At 45.3% G+C, this 18,080-nt stretch overlaps 3 protein-coding genes across 3 annotated transcripts in view; 1 reads left to right on the forward strand and 2 right to left on the reverse strand.

Annotated features, from left to right (window-relative positions):
* Window positions 1-18,080, forward strand: part of LOC309564428 (uncharacterized protein) — a gene marked incomplete at its 3' end in the record, with an annotated part of 637,385 nt that overhangs the window by 180,160 nt on the left and 439,145 nt on the right.
* Window positions 1-18,080, reverse strand: part of LOC309563884 (uncharacterized protein) — a 71,027-nt gene that overhangs the window by 26,384 nt on the left and 26,563 nt on the right. The gene's annotated exons all lie outside the window — the stretch shown is intronic.
* On the reverse strand, window positions 8,995-16,494 carry LOC309562975 (uncharacterized protein; the record flags this gene model as incomplete). Its single annotated transcript, XM_082267301.1, has 2 exons — window positions 16,382-16,494; window positions 8,995-10,304 (listed from the first exon to the last, which is right to left on the reverse strand). Exons 1-2 carry the CDS (start codon window positions 16,470-16,472, stop codon window positions 8,995-8,997), a joined length of 1,401 nt encoding a protein of 466 aa, XP_082123427.1. The 5' UTR covers window positions 16,473-16,494.

The raw sequence follows: 18,080 nt of genomic DNA on the forward strand, positions 1-18,080 counted from the left end.
GGACAGTTAATCAAATGGTTCTATATTTAGGAGGTATCTGGACTATAAACCAGGGGCTCTGGATGGACAGTTGAATAAATGGTTCTATATTTAGGATGTATCAGGACTCTGGAATAAAATTTGGATACATGGTTCTATATTTAGGATGTATCTGGTCTATAAACCAGAGGCACTGAATAGACAGTTGGATAAATGGTTCTATATTTAGGATGTATCTGGTCTATAAACCAGAGGCTCTGGATGGACAGTTGGATAAATGGTTCTATATTTAGGATGTATCTGGTCTATAAACCAGAGGCTCTGGATGGACAGTTGGATAAATGGTTCTATATTTAGGATGTATCTGGTCTATAAACCAGAGGCTCTGGATAGACAGTTCGATAAATGGTTCTATATTTTGAAAGTATCTGGTCTATAAACCAAAAGGTCTGGATAGACAGTTAGATATTTTTTCTACATTTAGGATGTATCTGGTCTATAAATAGAGGCTTGATTAGCAGTTAGATAAATGGCTCTATATTTAGGATGTATCTAGTTTATAGACCAGAGGCTCTGGATGGACAGTTGAATAAATGGTTCTATATTTTGGATATATTTGGACTGTAAACCAATGGGTCTGGATGGACAGTTGGATAAATGGTTCTATATTTAAAAAGCATCTGTTCTATAAACCAGAGGCTCTGGATGGACAGTTGGATAAATGGTTCTATATTTAAAAAGCATCTGTTCTATAAACCAGAGGCTCTGGATGGACAGTTGGATAAATGGCTCTATATTTAGGATGTATCCGGTCTATAAACCAGAGGCTCTGGATGGACAGTTGGAGAAATGTTTCTATATTTTGGATATATTTGGACTATAAACCAATGGGTCTGGATGGACAGTTGGATAAATGGTTCTATATTTAGGATGTATACGGTTTATAAGCCGGAGGCTCTGGAAGGACAGTTGGATATATTACTCTATATTTAGGATGTATCTGGTCTAGAAACCAGAAGCTCTGGACGTACATAATACTCTATGTATATGTATAGAAGCTGGAGGAAAAAGGACGGACATGACGGGGGGGGGGGGGGGGGGGTTACTGGGTGTAAATGTAAAACAATATCTTATTACCTCCTCTGCTGCCAGTTCCAGCAATGTCTCCTCTCTACTTCCTCCCAAATCAACTCTGACCCGGAACTTCCTCTCCATTAAATCACTTCCTGTCTCTGTTCCGTGAAAAAAACATACCCGTGAGAAAACCATACCCTCGTCACTTCCGGAGGGTATGGATTTCTCACGGTAGTTTAACTTGCGGCGGTTACATTATAACAGCTCCTCTGCATCATGCCTCATGTCCGCTCCTTCCCCTGTCACTTCCCTGATCTCGGGTTAATAAATATAAAAGCGGATCACGGAGCACAGATCGCCGTCACTTACATTTTATACACCCGCCGCCGCTTTTATATTTATTAGGGGAGATCAGGGAAGTGACAGGGAGAGGAGAGGAGATGATTGATGTTGCAGCAGAACTGTTTTAATTTTACCGCTGCAAGTATTAGTGCCGTTAACATATCATACCCTCCGAGCATGCGCACTTGTGAACTTCTTTCTTCTTCAATTACGTCTCCGGGGCTCTGAGCATGCGCTCTGCTGCGCTGCTCTGCTGTTTCAGACCGGAAGTGACGAGGGGTGTGGTTTCTTCACGGGGTATGGTTTTTTCACGTTACAGTCTCCGCATTCCTTCGACAATACGTAGAATCACCACTTTTTGGAGAATATAAAATCTGCAACATGCTTTGTATTCCAATATTCTGACAGATTATTGGTGCATTTTTTTTATACAATTTGAAATCCAGACAACTAGGAAAGATAATGAAAATCTATTTTATTGCATTTTAAGGTTCAGTAACATTGAAAAATACCATATACGCCCAAATAAAACCATAAGATAAAGAAGAATGAGAACCACAGGTGCACCTGAAAGGTCTCGGTGGTCATACAGTAGGTGCTAGTCGAAGCGAAAGGCTGATCCTCTAGTTTCGAGATAGCTTACGGTACTTGATCAAATTGTTACTGAGGTTAGAGAAATGACTGAGGTGAGAGCCTCCTTAGAAGTGGAGATGGCTACGTTGGGTGGAAGTAGGGAAGACTCTGAAGATGGCACAGACTCTAGTAGCAAGGAGTATGAGGATTCCACTCCTAGTAGCAAGGAGTATGAGGATTCCACTCCTAGTAGCAAGGAGTATGATGATTCCACTCTTTCCATGCTCTAGCACTGGATCTTTTCTCCTGTACAAGGGTTTTGGCAGGCAGCAGTCCAGCAACCTCCAGTGCCTTAAGGCCCGTACACACGATAAGAAACTCTGTAGGGAAAATTCATCCGACGACCGATCTGTAGATTTTCGGATTGTTAGTATGGTGCTTTCGACAGCCAACTCCGACTTTTCGGCTGACAAAATCCTGATGTGCAGGCTATATAATTTTTGTTGTCCATCAAAACAACGTCCAATTTTCGTCTCATTAGTACAGATTTCGATGGAAAAAAATCTTAAGAGCAAGACTAGGCATGCTCAGAGACGAAAGAACACATACAAAGCAATCCAACACATGACATCACTTCTGAAGTAGAATTCTTTTTTTTTTTTACAATTCAAACGGTTCCTTTATTGAAAAAACTTGGAAAGACACATTCAACTTCTGAAGTAGAATTCTGTTGTACGGGAAAATTCGTATGAAAATAACCTCTTCACTTTTCACATCAGACTAGCATGCCACAAAAAACGGACGACAGATCTTTCGATAATCTGATCGTGTGTACGGGGCTTTAGTCAGTCTATTGCCAGGCACTGTCTTAAAAGACTAGTGCAGGAGTTGCCCAGAGTTTTAACGAGGCATCCACACGCAAGACACTAGACCTCCTGTGTTCCCAGTGACTTCACTAGTGTCTTCCAGTGTATTTTAGTACCATCTCCATAGCTCCAGTGTTTCCAGTTTTGTCCAACTTATGCCCATTGACTCTCTGTGTGCACCTGCCACCTTATTCCAGCATCTGTCATATCCTATGAGCACTCTAGCATACTGGTGCTTAGGATTTCTTGTGTACTTCTGCCAGCTTCCCGCCTTTTTGCTCCTCTATGCCATCCCTTACCACACTTGTGCCCTCCAAAGTCTGTAGTGATCCGATTTAACTCTTTGCATTCCTACAGCTCCCAGTGCTTCTATTGCATTTCCATGCACTCCTGCCGGCTTAGGCTGAATTGCATATTAGCCTATGATACCAGCGTCTCAGTCAGTATTGCAAGGGACTTTTATATCAGCGTTCCCAGTAGCTGCCTTCTCAGATGGGTTTAGAGGGCCGTAACCTCGAAGTATAGTCTGCATGAAAACTCTGCTAGCCCCGGTGCCTCTCCATAAATACAGCTCCTCCTGCTTTAGTCTCCTGCCCAGGACTGGCATCGCGCATATTCCGAAACATGTTTGACCTCCCCCCCCTATAGTGACATCAGCTGCATTTGCTGCGGTCCCGCTTCACCCCCTCTGCTTCTACCTGAGAAATTCAGCCTGGCCTCCTCCATGCAGCAGCAGACCCTGGCGGTTCACATCGTGGACATCCTGGACTTCCCTTCCTGATGACTCCATGTGAGTTACCTCTTGTCTTCTATTGCACCTAATAAACCTGTAAACGGTCTGCGCTTCTCTCTCCTTCCTGTCATTTAGAGGTGCTTTTTCTTCTCTCTCCTGCCTGTTATTTAGACCCTGCTTCTGTGGATAAGCCTGCCCTAGTGCTTGGACACCATGTCTAAAGCCTCGTACACACGCGTCGAAATTCGGCAGGGAATTTTCATCCGACGACCGATCTGCCGATTTTCGGCTTGTTAGTATGATGCTTCCGACAACCGACTCCGACCTTTCGGCCGAAAAAAATCTGGTGTGCAGGCTATAAAACTTTTGTCCACCGTCAAAACACGGCCGATTTTCGTGCAGTCAGTACAGATTTCGACAGGGAAAAATCGAATGAGCAAGACTGGACATGCTCAGAGAAGAAAGAACACAAAGAAAGCAAACCAACACATGACATCACTTCTGAAGTAGAATTTTGTCGGGCGAGAAAATTCGTGTGCAGTATAGGCACATTCCAACCAACAAAACACCACTCTGGACAAAAGACGGACGATCGGTCGGCCGATAATCGTTGCGTGTGTACTAGGCTTAAGAATCCCCTTATTCTTTTTGGATAACTTCCTCCTGTCCTATGAACTTCATACTTATATGGACTTCTAATGATCTGTTTTTACAGAGACTGCCCCCCTCACACAGGGTCTGGTTACCTGTTGGCTCCTTCTATCCTTGTCAAAATCCACCTCTACCTTCAGTAACTCTGGTGAAGACAAAGTATTTGTTTAGATTCCCCAGCTCCCTTGTCACTGGTTTTGATTACCAAAGCCAGTGAGAAAAGGAAGTGAGGGGAGAGAGCACAGTGTTGGATCGAATGAGGACCACTACGTACTACTACCTAAACCTCTTTACCCTAATGCAAGGAATGTTTAGGCTTTATAACCACTGAAAGCAGAACTTCCCCCTAGCTAACACCCATGGCCCTACTGCTAGCTAATATCTTTGTCGCTGTGGCCAGGTACGCAATCTCCGGTCTCCTGTTGAGTCCTGGGATAACAGCATCATCAATCCCAGGAGTCAACGGGCATCCTCCGCTTCTGGCATCACGTGATTTCAAAACCGGAAATTACGAGATGCCAGGCACCACACTTGCCTTTGCTTCTTCCACGTCCTTTGTTGTGAACAGGTGCTTGCTTTGTACACTGGTCCAAATCATTTGGTGTAGGGGGGATTATGGTGTGGGGTTGTTTTTAAGGGTTTGGGCTTGGCCCTTTAGTTCCAAAGAAGGGATCTCTTAAGGCATCAGCATATCATGACATTTTATGCTCCCAACTTTGTGGGAACAGTTTGGGGTTGGCCCTTCCTGTTCCAACATGACTGCGCACCAGTACATAAAGCAAGGTCCATAAAGACATAGATGAGTGAGTTTGAGGTGGAGATACTTGACTTGCCTGCACAGAGTCCTGACCTCAACTTAATATAGAACACCTTTAGGATGAATTAGAGTGAAACTGTGAGCCAGGCTTCTCGTCCAACATCAGTGCCTGACATCACAAATGCGCTTCTGGAAGAATGGTCAAACATTCCCATTGACACACTCCTAAACCTTGTGGACGGTCTTCCCAGAAAAGTTGAAGCTGTTATAGCTGCAAAGGGTGGGCCAACTCAATATTGAACCCTACAGACTAAGACTGGGATGCCATTAAAGTTCATGTGCATGTAAAGGCGGGTGTCCCAATACTTTTGATAATCTGGTGTATGTGGCCCAAGGTGCTTGCGCCCCTGGAGTTGGAGTCCAAAGAAATTTACTGTGAGGATGGACGGACTCACTTTGTTTTGATGGCACCTAGGTCACAGCATTTCTTTCACGCTTTTTTCACACATGCCTCCAAGGGCTTAGCCTTTTGGCCAGGATTGCCGGGACTTTTGGAAGGCCAGCCAATGTATAGCATTTTGGCACTTGAAGCACTTTTCCTTTTCCCCTATTCATGTTGTGTGTCTTTTTTGCACAGCATGATGACACTTTACTCACTCCCGACTAGTAGGGTGTAGGTCCTGAATTCTTGGGGGGTTAGGGCACGTGGCCTTATGTTCAGGTTCTCCCCCTCCTATGGTGTCTACCTTTGAGGGAGCCCTACCTAGTAGCAGATCTTGCTTCTGCAGGTCTCTCGAAGAAAGGGGTCCATCTGATTTCGGTTGGGTGGACCGTGAGTACCTCCAGTCCCTGTCAGCAATATTGCACTCTGATCAGGGCCAGGGTTCTTTCTCTTTGGAGGACCTTGTGTACACCCTGTGCAATTTTTTTGTGTGATTTACTTTTGTGTGCTCACATTTTTTTTGTTTCTTAAGTGCGCATTGCACCCCTGGAAAAAAGAAAAACACGTGGATCTGGACCTTCTACATCCTGACTCTACACTTATAAAACACCACTGGATGATTCACTATGGACTGACCACAATTCAACCACCAGTCATCCAAGAAATTGAGGTCTATTATAAAAAACACGACTCAGACCAGAATATGGTGAAGTCTAGAACTTTCTGGTTTATTTTAGAAACTCAGAATGAATTATTAACACACAATCTTGCATAACTAAAGTAATAAATATATCAAAGTTAATAAATATTACACATTGGTTGGACAAACGAAAAGCCGACAACACTGAGCTGTGTTGCTTTTACGCCAAACATAACATTTTGCATTGTTGCCAAAAAGTTTGATTTTGGTTTCATCTGACCAGAGCACCTTCTTCCACGTGTTTGGTGTCTCCCAGGTGGCTTGTGCCAAACTTTAAACGACACTTTTTATGGATATCTTTAAGAAATGGCTTCTTGCCACTCTTCCATAAAGGCCAGATTTGTGCAGTATATGACTGATTGTTGTCCTATGGACAGAGTCTCCCACCTCAGCTGTAGATCTCTGAAATTCATCCAGAGTGATCATGGGCCTCTTGGCTGCATCTCTGATCTTCTCCTTGTATGAGCTGAAAGTTTAGAGGGACGGCCAGGTCTTCGTAGATTTGCAGTGGTCTGATACTCCTTCCATTTCAATATTATCGCTTGCACAGTGCTCCTTGGGATGTTTAAAGCTTGGGAAATCTTTTTGTATCCAAATCCGGCTTTAAACTTCTCCACAACAGTATCTCGGACCTGCCTGGTGTGTTCCTTGTTCTTCATGATGCTTTCTGCACTTTAAACGGACCTCTGAGACTATCACAGTGCAGGTGCATTTATACAGAGACTTGATCACACACAGGTGGATTCTATTTATCATCATTAGTCATTTAGGTCAACATTGGTTTATTCAGAGATCCTCACTGAACTTCTGGAGAGAGTTTGCTGCACTGAAAGTAAAGGGGCTGAATAATTTTGCACTCCCAATTTTTCAGTTTTTTATTTGTTAACAAAGTTTGAAATATCCAATAAATTTCGTTCCACTTCATGATTGTGTCCCACTTGTTGTTGATTCTTCACAAAAATTTACAGTTTTATATCTTTATGTTTGAAGCCTGAAATGTGGCATACTTTCGCAAGGCACTGTATCGGAGAGGCAGAAAGTGCACATTGCTCAAGGAACCCCTAGCAACCTCTGGAGGAACCCAAGGTTTCCAAGAAACCCTGGTTGAGAAACACTGCTATAATGTAATCCCTGAAGACCAATAACTATCACATCACACAACAAATACTTTTTATATCTTCACCATACTCCTAATATACCTATCCACCTCCCTCCCCCATTGAATCTGAAGCTCCTGGGGTTCCGAACATTTCCTGGTATGCTTCTAACTCTTGACTTCCTGGGTCTTGGTCCCCACTAGGCCAATTACGAGAGGGATCATCCTTGCTGGATTTTTATTTAACATTGTGGAGAACCCAAACAAGAGGATTGAGAGCCAGGAACTGTAGAAAGCAATTCTTACCCCATTGGCCTCTCCATAAAGAGACTCAAGCCAAGAGACCCCAGTGATAATGGAAATTACACTTTTGCCCTTTACCCTTTCCCATCTACTCCTTTGTAAAATTACTTGTTTTGATATACAATCACCGGCCACTTTGTTAGGTAGACCTTGCTAGTACTGCGTTGGACCTCTTTTTGCCTTCATCCTTCGTGGCATAGATACAAGGTGTTGGAAACATTCCTCAGAGATTTTGGTCCATAGTGACGTGAGAGCATCACGTAGTTGCTGCAGATTTGTTGGCTGCACATCCATGATGCCAATCTCCCGTTCCACCACATCTTAAAAGGTGCTCTATTGGATGAGATGTGCTGAGTGTGGAGGCCATTGGAGTACAGTGGCCTGATATGGTAAGTGTGGAGGCCATTGGAGTACAGTGACCTGATATGGTGAGTGTGGAGGCCATTGGAGTAAAGTGTCCTGATATGGTGAGTGTGGAGGCCATTGGAGGACAGTGACCTCATTGTCATGTTGAAGAAACCAGTGGTGGAGATGATTGGAGCTTTGTGACATGGTGCATTATCCTGCTGGAAGTAGCCATCAGAAGATGGGGACACTGTAGTCATAAAGGGATGGACATGGTCAGCAACAATACTCTGGTAGGCCGTGGTGTTTAAACCATGCTCAATTGGTACTAAGGGGCCCAAAGTGTGCCAAACAAATATCCCCCCACACCATTAAACCACCATCAGCCTGAACCATTACCCCCCCCCTCCTCCCCCACACATTACAACACCATCACCACCAGCCTGAACCGGTGATACAAGACAGGATGGATCCATGCGCCAAATTCTGACCCCACCATCGGAAAGTCGCACCTGAAATCCAGACTCATCAGACCAGGCAACGTTTTTCCAATCTTCTATTGTCCAGTTTTGGTGAGCCGGTGCAAATTGTAGCCTCAGTTTCCTGTTCTTAGCGGACATGAGTGGTACCCGGTGTGGTCTTCTGCTCCTTCAAGGTTGGATGTATTGTGCGTTTAGAGGTGGTATTCTGCATACCTTGGATGTAACGAGTGGTTATTTGAGTTACTGTTGCCTTTCTATCATCTGGAACCAGTCTGCCCATTCCCCTCTGACCTCAACGAGGCATTTTCCTTTACACAACTGCCGCTCACTGGATATTTTCTCTTTTTCCCACCATTCTCTGTAACCCCGAGAGATGGCTGTGTGTGAAAATCCCAGAAAAACCCACCTGCCACGTTCAAAATCAATTAAATCCCCTTTCTTCCCCATTCTGATGCTCAGATTGGAACTCAGCACAGCAAGTCGCTTTTACCACGTCTAGATGACTAAATGCATTGAGTTGCTGCAATGTGATTGGCTGATTAGCAATTTGTGTTACCGAGCAATGGAACAGATGTACCTAATAAAGTGGCCGGTGAGTATTATTTCTATGGAGTAAACCGTTCCCGCTGTGAAATGTAACAATCAATAGCATTAGCAGCTGACTGTTCGAGATTGGTGAATTCTCTGGTGCTGAACAAGTTGTCTTTTCTCAATAAAACATTTCCCGCACACCGAGCATGGAAAAGGACGCTCACCTGTGTGACTTCTATGGTGTATTAGAAGTTTTGCTTTCTCTGTGAAACATTTCCCGCACACTGAACATGAAAATGGACGCTCACCCGTATGAATTCTCTGGTGTGTAACTAGGCCTACTTTGTGTATGAAACATTTTCCGCACTCTGAACACGAAAAAGGACGCTCGCCCGTGTGAGTTTTCTGGTGTTTAACCAGGCTTCCTTTGTGAATGAAACATTTCCCGCACTCGGAACACGAATAGGGACGCTCACCCGTGTGACTCCTCTGGTGTGTAAGAAGTGTCTTTTTCAAAATGAAACATTTCCCGCACACTGAGCATGCATAGGGACGCTCACCCGTGTGACTTCTCTGGTGGTTGAGAAGGTCTCCTTTCGCAGTGAAAGAGAAACCACACTCTAAACATGAAAAGGGACGAACACCCGTGTGACTCCTCTGATGTTTGACAAGGTTTCCTTTTTGGCTAAAACATTTCCCGCACTCTGAACATGAAAAAGGACGTTCACCGGTGTGAATTCTCTGGTGAAGAAGAAGTTTTACTTTATCAGTGAAGCATTTTTTGCACTCCGAACACGAATAAGGGCGCTCACCGGTGTGACTTCTCTGGTGCAAAAGAAGGTTTCCTTTATCGGCAAAACGCTTCCCGCACATTGAACATGAATAGGGACGCTCTCCTGTGTGGCTTCTCTCGTGTCGAAGAAGACATCTCTTCTCAATGAAACATTTCCCACACTCTGAACATGAGAAAGGACGCTCACCTGTATGAAGCCTCTGGTGTCGAACAAGGTTTCCTTTCAAAGTGAAACTTTTTCCGCACTCTGAGCACGAGAAAGGGCGCTCAGTCGTGTGACTTCTCTGGTGTGTAAGAAGGTCTCTGTTTTCAATAAAAGATTTCCCACATGTTGAAGGCTCTCCTACGTGAACTCCTCCATGCCCTAAAGAAGATCCCTGGGGATGAGATGGATTGGTTAATCCATCCGTACTCTGAGATTTTAGATGTATTTCTGGAGTCACAGAATGGGATTTATCAGAAGATTCCTCAGAGGGGTTCAATGATTTGTCTAAATTGTAAGGTCTATGGCTTATATTGTGAGTTACGAGGTTAGCTTCTGGAGAACACTGTGTGATGCCATTATCTTCTGCATTATAATCCCGAGATGAAATATAACGTCCCTCGGAGGTACTCCTGTTACGAACGCGGTGTTCATCTGTTGGAAAGAAATTTTTAAAAAAGAAAGGTTATAATTATGTTTCTGATTTACATTCAGGAGTCGCACACACTATAATATCAAAAGTATTGGCTCAATGTCTCTGCTCTAATTCATCCCAAAGGTGTTCTATCAGGTTGAGGTCAGGACTCTATGCAGGCCAGTCAAGGTCCTCCGCCCCAAACTCGTTTATCCATGTCTTTATGGACCTTGGTTTGTGCACTGGTCCAAATCATTTGGTGGAGGGGGGATTATAGTGTGGGGCTGTGTTTTAAGGGTTGGGCTTGGCCCCTTAGTTCAAGTGAAGGGAACTCTTAAGGCGTCAGCATACTAAGATATTTTGGACAATTTCAAGCTGTAAACTTTGTGGGAGGAGTTTGGGGACGGCCCCTTCCTGTTCCAACAAGACTGCCCACCAGTGCACAAAGCAAGGTCCATAAAGACATGGATGAGTGAGTTTGGGGTGGAGGAACTTGACTGGCCTGTGCGGAATCATGACCTCAACCCGATAGAACACCTTTGGGATGAATTAGAGCAATCAGGTTGAGGTCGGGACTCTGTGCAGGCCAGTCAAGTTCCTCCACCCCAAGCCCGTTTATACATGTCTTTATTGACCTTGCTTTGTTCACTGGTTCAAATCATTTGGCGGAGAGGGGAATATGGTGTGGGGCTGTTTTTTTAAGGGTTGGGCTTGGCCCCCTTAGTTCCTGTGAAGGGAACTCTTAAAGCGTCAGCATACCAAGACATTTTGGACAATTTCATGCTTCCAACTTTTTGGGAACAGTTTTGGGGATGGCCCCTTCCTGTTCCAACATGACTGCACACCAGTGCACAAAGCAAGGTCCATAAAGACATGGATGAGAAAGTTTGGGGTGGAGGAGCTTGACTGGCCTGCACAGAGTCCTGACCTCAACCCGATAGAACACCTTTGGGATGAATTAGAGCAGACTGCGAGCAAGGCCTTCTCTTCCACATCTGTGCCTGACCTCACAAATGTGCTTCTGGAAGAATGGTCAAACATTCCTATAGACACACTCCTAAACCTTGTGGACAGCCTTCCCAGAAGAGGAGAAGCTGTTATAGCTGCAAAGGGTGGGCCAACCTAATATTGAACCCTACCGACTAAGACTGGGATGCCATTAAAGTTCACGTGCGTGTAAAGGAAGGCGTCCCAATACTTTTGATAATATAGTGTATGTCGTTATAGCACTCAACAATTTCACGGAGATCTGACATAGTATTGGGATAAATTTTAACATCAAACTATGAAAACAAACAACATCAGTGGCTGGGCCACTGTGCCTTCATGGGCCACCACTATCTTTTAATTCTATACTCACACCCAGGTTGTTGCGAACATAAGAGGCTAGAGGAGTAAATACAAAGCTTACATATTTCTGATGAGGACTGGGAATGTGTATATTGCAGGGTGTACAATACTTCCACCTCAATTGTAGGGAACATTGGGTGGTGGAGGAGATACGTTGATGATGTTCCCACTGTAAGCAGTTAAGATTTCACAATGTTTCCACTAGTAAAGGATGTGATGTCCTCCGTGTTGAACAAGGGTAGCACAGAATGCGTGTCACTGGGGAAAAAAGGTTAAACCTTTCAAAAACCTTGGTTCTTTTCTAAAGAGTATTGTGTTTTTTGGATCCCAGAAACAGATCATGAGTCCGAAAGAGTATGCAAAAAAAATAATATAATAACCCCTTCAGGATTCTTCCCATTGTTATTTTAGGAAGAATACAGACACTCTACATACTGTATGTATCCAATCTATATCTGCACCTATATGCCTTCCATGCACATGAACACTATATTATCAAAAGTATTGGGACGCCTGCCTTTACCCGCACATGAACTTTAATGGCATCCCAGTCTGAGTCCGTAGGGTTCAATATTGAGTTGGCCTACCCTTTACATGCTAGATCAGCTTCAACTCTGACCTATACGTGGCTTTTCGGGAACACTAACGGGGGCGCGCACGTCTATTCGCCACAGAGGAAGATGATCAGCGGACGCGGAGGCCGCCATCTCTCCCCGTGGAGACAGGATGGCGGTCTGCCGTTGTAAACATTACCATTTTCTTGGAAAAATTAACAAATTCTATACAAATTACCAAGCACAAAAAAAAATGAAATGAAAAGAAAAATGATACTTGGTTCATTATTCTCTAAAAGCGGAGGTGGGTAGGGAGTGGTACCAATAGACATGCTCAAAGGTGGGTAAGGGGGCGGAGACAAGGGGTGACTCCAAAGGGGGGAGTTCCTGCATCTATCCTCTGAAAAAAAAAGCCCCACACACCATAAATAATTTGCAGACATACTTCTAATAACAAAATAACCTAATACACAAATAGTTCTCTATTGTAATCCCTGTGAAAATGAGGAAAATTATATTATTTTTTGAAAGCAAGAAGTAATTTATCCCGGGTGGAAAATCGGATCAAACCTTATATGGATTTTTGACTTACTGTAAAACCCATTTCTCTGATGTTCCTTGACGGACAAAGCTCCAGATTTTCCTGAACATTGGGTTATACTGCCCCCTACAGGAGTAGGACACTAGGCAGAAAAAGAATCTGGCTACCCCTATGGGCAGCCCCAGGGGGTATACTCCCTCTCTCTGCTATAGTTACTCAGTTTTGTTACAAGCAGTGTCAGAAGAATTACAACTCCACATAGGGGCGGGTGCTGTGTTAGTCAATGAACATCAGAGAAATGGATTTTACGGTAAGTCAAAAATCCCATTTTCTCTTTCGTTCATTGACGGACACAGCTCCGGATATTCATAACCATTGGGATGTTCCAAAGCAGTGTTAAACATGAGGGGTGGGAACAGCAAGAAAAATTCCCGAGGCTAAACAGTAGCCATCCAGGCAATGGGAGCTCAACCAAAACAACTGGCGCACACCTGAAAAGAACAATACACCCTTAAAGAGGATCAGGTCCTCTAAACAGCAGCCTGCAAAACCTTGCGGCCAAAGGAAGCATCCACAGATGGCAACAGATCCACTTTATAGAACTTTATGAAAGTGTGCACTGACGACCAGGTGGCCGCCTTGCAAACCTGCGTCACTGACACTTGATGACAGAAGGCCCAGGAGGCACTTAGTGCCTGGGTAGAGTGCACCTTGACAGGGAAAGGAGGAACCTGACCCCTGATGAAATAGGCCCAAATAACTGTCTGTGTCACAACCCACCTGGGGTCTTGCAGTGGGGAGGGAACTCAGTTGCAGTGGAACAGCACTCCCTTACAATCACGACCCTCAGGAGTCCCTGGAAGTGGGAACAGGGCCCCGTAGGGTCTGTGGTGGCACGGAGGCCTTTAATGAAGAGGAGGAAATAAAGTTGACAACTCTGGAGTCAGGTCTGGCAGGCAATCAAGGAGTATCAACCTGAGGAAGAAAGAATCAGGAACCAGGAACACAGGCAAAGCAACAGCAGACACACAGGAGCAAGGAAAATAACCAAGCACTGACAGGAAGGTGTGCTTGGTTTATATAGGGAGCCAGGATCACATGACCCGCCACCTCTCACCAGTAGGTGGGGCTGCCAGGAGCTATAAAGGGAAGTCAGAGACCCAGCGCCATCTTGATTTGCTTCATAGAACCTGACCTTACCAGATCTTCAACTCTCCTCTCTCCCTCTGTGTAAGACACTGGAACCACATGACGGCCGCCATTTTGCCACGACAGTGTGCCCGCTGCGGTCCTCAGAGGTGAGGGGAGGAGAAGGAACCACCGCAGACCCGGAGGAGGTGTCTCTGAGGATGGCAAGCACCGAGACTCTGTTGCGAAAACGCCGCAGGCGCCCAGACGCAGGTGAGTACGCGGCAGTGCCATGACAGTCTGTCTGATCCATCTGGAAATGGTCACAGAGGAAGCGGACAACCCTTTCCGAAGCCCATCCCTGAGCACAAGGAGTGAGTCTGACTTCCTAAAAGACTCCGTAGCTGCCAGGTACACCATTATTGCCCGAACAACATCCAAGGTATGCAAGGCAATTTCCTTCAGATGTTATGGCCTGGAACACAGGGAAAGCAACACAATGTCTTCATTCAAATGAAAATCAGAGACAACCTCTGGGAGGATCGATGGACAGGGGCGAAGAACCACCTTATCTCTGTGAATCACCAAGTAAGGTGAACGACAGGATAACGCCGCTAGTTCCAACACCCTGCGTGCAGAGGTGACAGCCACCAAAAAATCCACCTTCTGAGACAGCGTGAGCGAGGGAATCTCTGGAAGGTTCTCAAAGGGAGGCTTCTGAAAGATCAAAAGCACTAGATTTAGGTCCCATGGCGGCAACGGAGACCGCACTGGAGGAACCAAATGTCAGACCCCCTGAAGAAAGGTACGCACCAGGGAGTGTGTGGCCAAGGGTCGTTGGAAGAAGACCACCAAAGCCGACACCTGGCTCTTGATGGTTACTCAAGGCCAATTTCTGTTCAACCCCCCCCCCCCCCCCCCCCCGTTGAAGGAAGGTAAATATCCGAACCACCGAGGAGGAGCGAGGATGAGCCCCAAGAGACTCACACCACACAATGTACGTCTTCCATGTTCGATGGTAGATCTTCCTAGAAGTAGATTTCCAAGCTTTTAACAGCGTTGGAATCACCGACTCAGATAAACCTCTATCCATCAGCACCTGGCATTCAACAGCTAAGCCAGCGACTGTAAAGCAGAATGGAATATTGGTCCCTGGGACAGCAGAACCTCCCTGAGAGGAAGCTTCTAAGGAATGCTGGTGACCAGCCACACCAGATTGGCGTACCAAGCCCAGCGAGGCCAGTCCAGAGCCACTAAGAGGACCGAAATCCCTTCTGCCTCAATCCTGTGTAGAAGTCTTGGCAGAGGCTTGAGAGGAGGGAAGGCGTAAATCAGATGATACTGACCCCACGGGGCCAACAGAGCATCTGCGGAGTCCGCCAGAGGATCCCATGACTGAGCCACAAACTTCTGCACTTTTCTGTTGAGCCGAGACAACAGATCCACCTCAGGGATGCCCCACTGGAGACACAACTGATGAAACACCTGCAGATAAAGGGACCACTCCCCTTGGTCCAAAGCCTCCCGACTGAGGTAATCCATCTGCCAGTTTTCCACCCCAGGAATGTGTACGGCGGAGAGGGCTGGAACGAACCGTTCTGTCCATCCCTAAAGGCCGGCTACCTCCATTGCCGCCAGGACAATGGAAATCGATCTGTATCCTTCTAAAGTTTCAGAAATGTTCCTTTGTACCTTATTTCTTTCATATACTGCGCCGGTCACGTGACATTTCTTCCCCAGCTCCCTCCACCGTTCACAGCAGCTGGGCGTGTGCCACACCATGCACACGGTGCCCATCACAGTGCCATCAGTGCCCATCACAGTACCATCAGTGCTTATCAAAGTGCCCATCACAGTGCCATCAGTGCTCATCACAGTACCATCAGTGCTCATCACGGTGCCATGTAGAAACAACCAAGTGGTTCTACACTGTAGAAAATCTGTAGCATGTTGCACTCTAATCTATCTTACCGTTTCGAATAAACCGTCAATGTGTGTGTTATGTGCTGCTGGAAGCCTGGGGAGGGAGCATAATATACTTCCAAAGCCTGCCCTCTCCCTCTATCTCAAGAAAAGCTGCTCGCTTAAATGAGGCTCTGAGGACAGGAGGAGATCATGTTCTGTGAAGGATAGGAGGGATGGGGTGGCGCTGGGCAGGTCTAGGCGTGCCTATCTAAGAAAGACCAACAACCTTTTCGGGAAGTGAAAGACAGTTTAGCAAATTCAGATAAAGGGAGAGAGCAATTTCAGTGAAGAACATGAAGAAGCTGATTGTCTAGCTTAGATAAGACTTTCTTAAACATATTGGACTAGGTGGGACTTTAGATGAGACCCAAGCTGGTGTTGCCCGGCGTCTCCATCCCTATATCAAGAAAAAAAAAAAAACCTCTTTTTTTCTAGATAAGACTTTCTAAGCTAGACACTCAGCTAGCCAGAAAATGAATAATGTCATAGATAAAGATATTTAACATACTATTAATAGGAAAAATTTCATTTTTGACTGGAGTTTTCCTTTAATACTTACTTGTGTCCATATGAAGAGAAGATTCCTCCTGTTTACTTTTATTAATCATCTTCCTCTCTTTCATAGACTGCTGATCTCCACTCACCAACATCTCTTCTTCTTCCTCTTTAATGTCTTTTGGCTTTTTATCCTAATCCGCAAAAGTGGTAGAATACATTCCCAAAAAGAGAACAAGAGATTAAGTAGAAGAACGTCATTTCATACTTTAGAATGATTTTGACCTTCCCCCCACAGCCTTCAGTTCCACCTACCTGATGATGGTGAGGGATGGTGTGACCTTCCTGTGTGGAATCCCGGGAATACAGAGGATGGGGACATCTCTCTGGTGGGTTCCCATTACTGGATCCATCTGTAGGAAACACACACACTGACTGAATACATTGTTTCTATGTGTTTATCAGATGATGGGGGATCTAGGTGGAGCCTCCGTACTGCTCTCTCCTTTACAATAAAGTCTCCTCTTACCCGGTGATGTGAGGGGCGGCTGATTCTCCATCATGACGTCCTTGTAGAGATCCTTGTGTCCTTCTAAATACTCCCACTCCTCCATGGAGAAATAGACAGTGACATCCTGACACCTTATAGGAACCTGACACACACAATGATACAGTCACCATCCAGACACATCCCTTGTCTGTTACTGGATAATGTCCCAGAATTCCCAGCACCGCTCACCTCTCCTGTCAGCAGCTCCATCATCTTCTTGGTGACTTCTAGAATCTTCTTGATACTTGTTACCTCTGTTGTTAAGAATTGAGGCAAGGGCACTGTGATGGGTGATGTCCCATGAAGACAGCTGGTGGATGGTAATGGATCACCAGATGTTTTCCTTACTACTTTATAATCCTGTTTAAGGAGAGAAAGAAACAGTTATTATTACAAACTTCCCAGAATCCTCCTCACCTCTCCGGTCAGGGCTGTGTTTTATTAGTAGAGATAAGAGTGATGTCATGTGACCTCCCAGAATCCTCCTCTCCTCTCCGGTCAGGTCTGTGTTTTATTAATAGAGATAATAGTGATGTCATGTGACCTCCCAGAATCCTCCTCTCCTCTCCGGTCAGGGCTCTGTTTTATTAATAGAGATAAGAGTGATGTCACGTGACCTCCCAGAATCCTCCTCACCTCTCCGGTCAGGGCTGTGTTTTATTAATAGAGATAAGAGTGATGTCACGTGACCTCCCAGAATCCTCCTCACCTCTCCGGTCAGGTCTGTGTTTAATCAATAGAGATAAGAGTGATGTCATGTGACCTCCCAGAATCCCCCTCACCTCTCCGGTCAGGTCTGTGTTTTATTAATAGAGATAATAGTGATGTCATGTGACTTCCCAGAATCCTCCTCACCTCTCAGGTCAGGTCTGTGTTTTATTAATAGAGATAAGAGTGATGTCATGTGACCTCCCAGAATCCTCCTCACCTCTCCGGTCAGCAGATAGATAATCTCCAGGGTGAAGTCCAATATCCTCTCAGTCATGTGACTTCGGTCTTTTTCCATCCTTAATAATGTGGTCATGTTATTTATTCAGGACTCTCCTCTCTGTAGACAGATGATAAACCGAGAATTATCTGGACTGTACTGGGAGGAAAAATGTCTACACAGAGTTTTTTCATAGTTCTGACACCTCAGACTGCTTCTTAGTGTCGGTTCACACTATGGCGATCCGACTTCGGGGGCGACCTGTGAAGTCGCTGTGCACCGCGA

This window comes from Pelophylax lessonae, assembly GCF_965119305.1.
Source record: "Pelophylax lessonae genome assembly, chromosome: 9".
In the NCBI taxonomy this organism is placed as follows: Eukaryota; Metazoa; Chordata; class Amphibia; order Anura; family Ranidae; genus Pelophylax; species Pelophylax lessonae.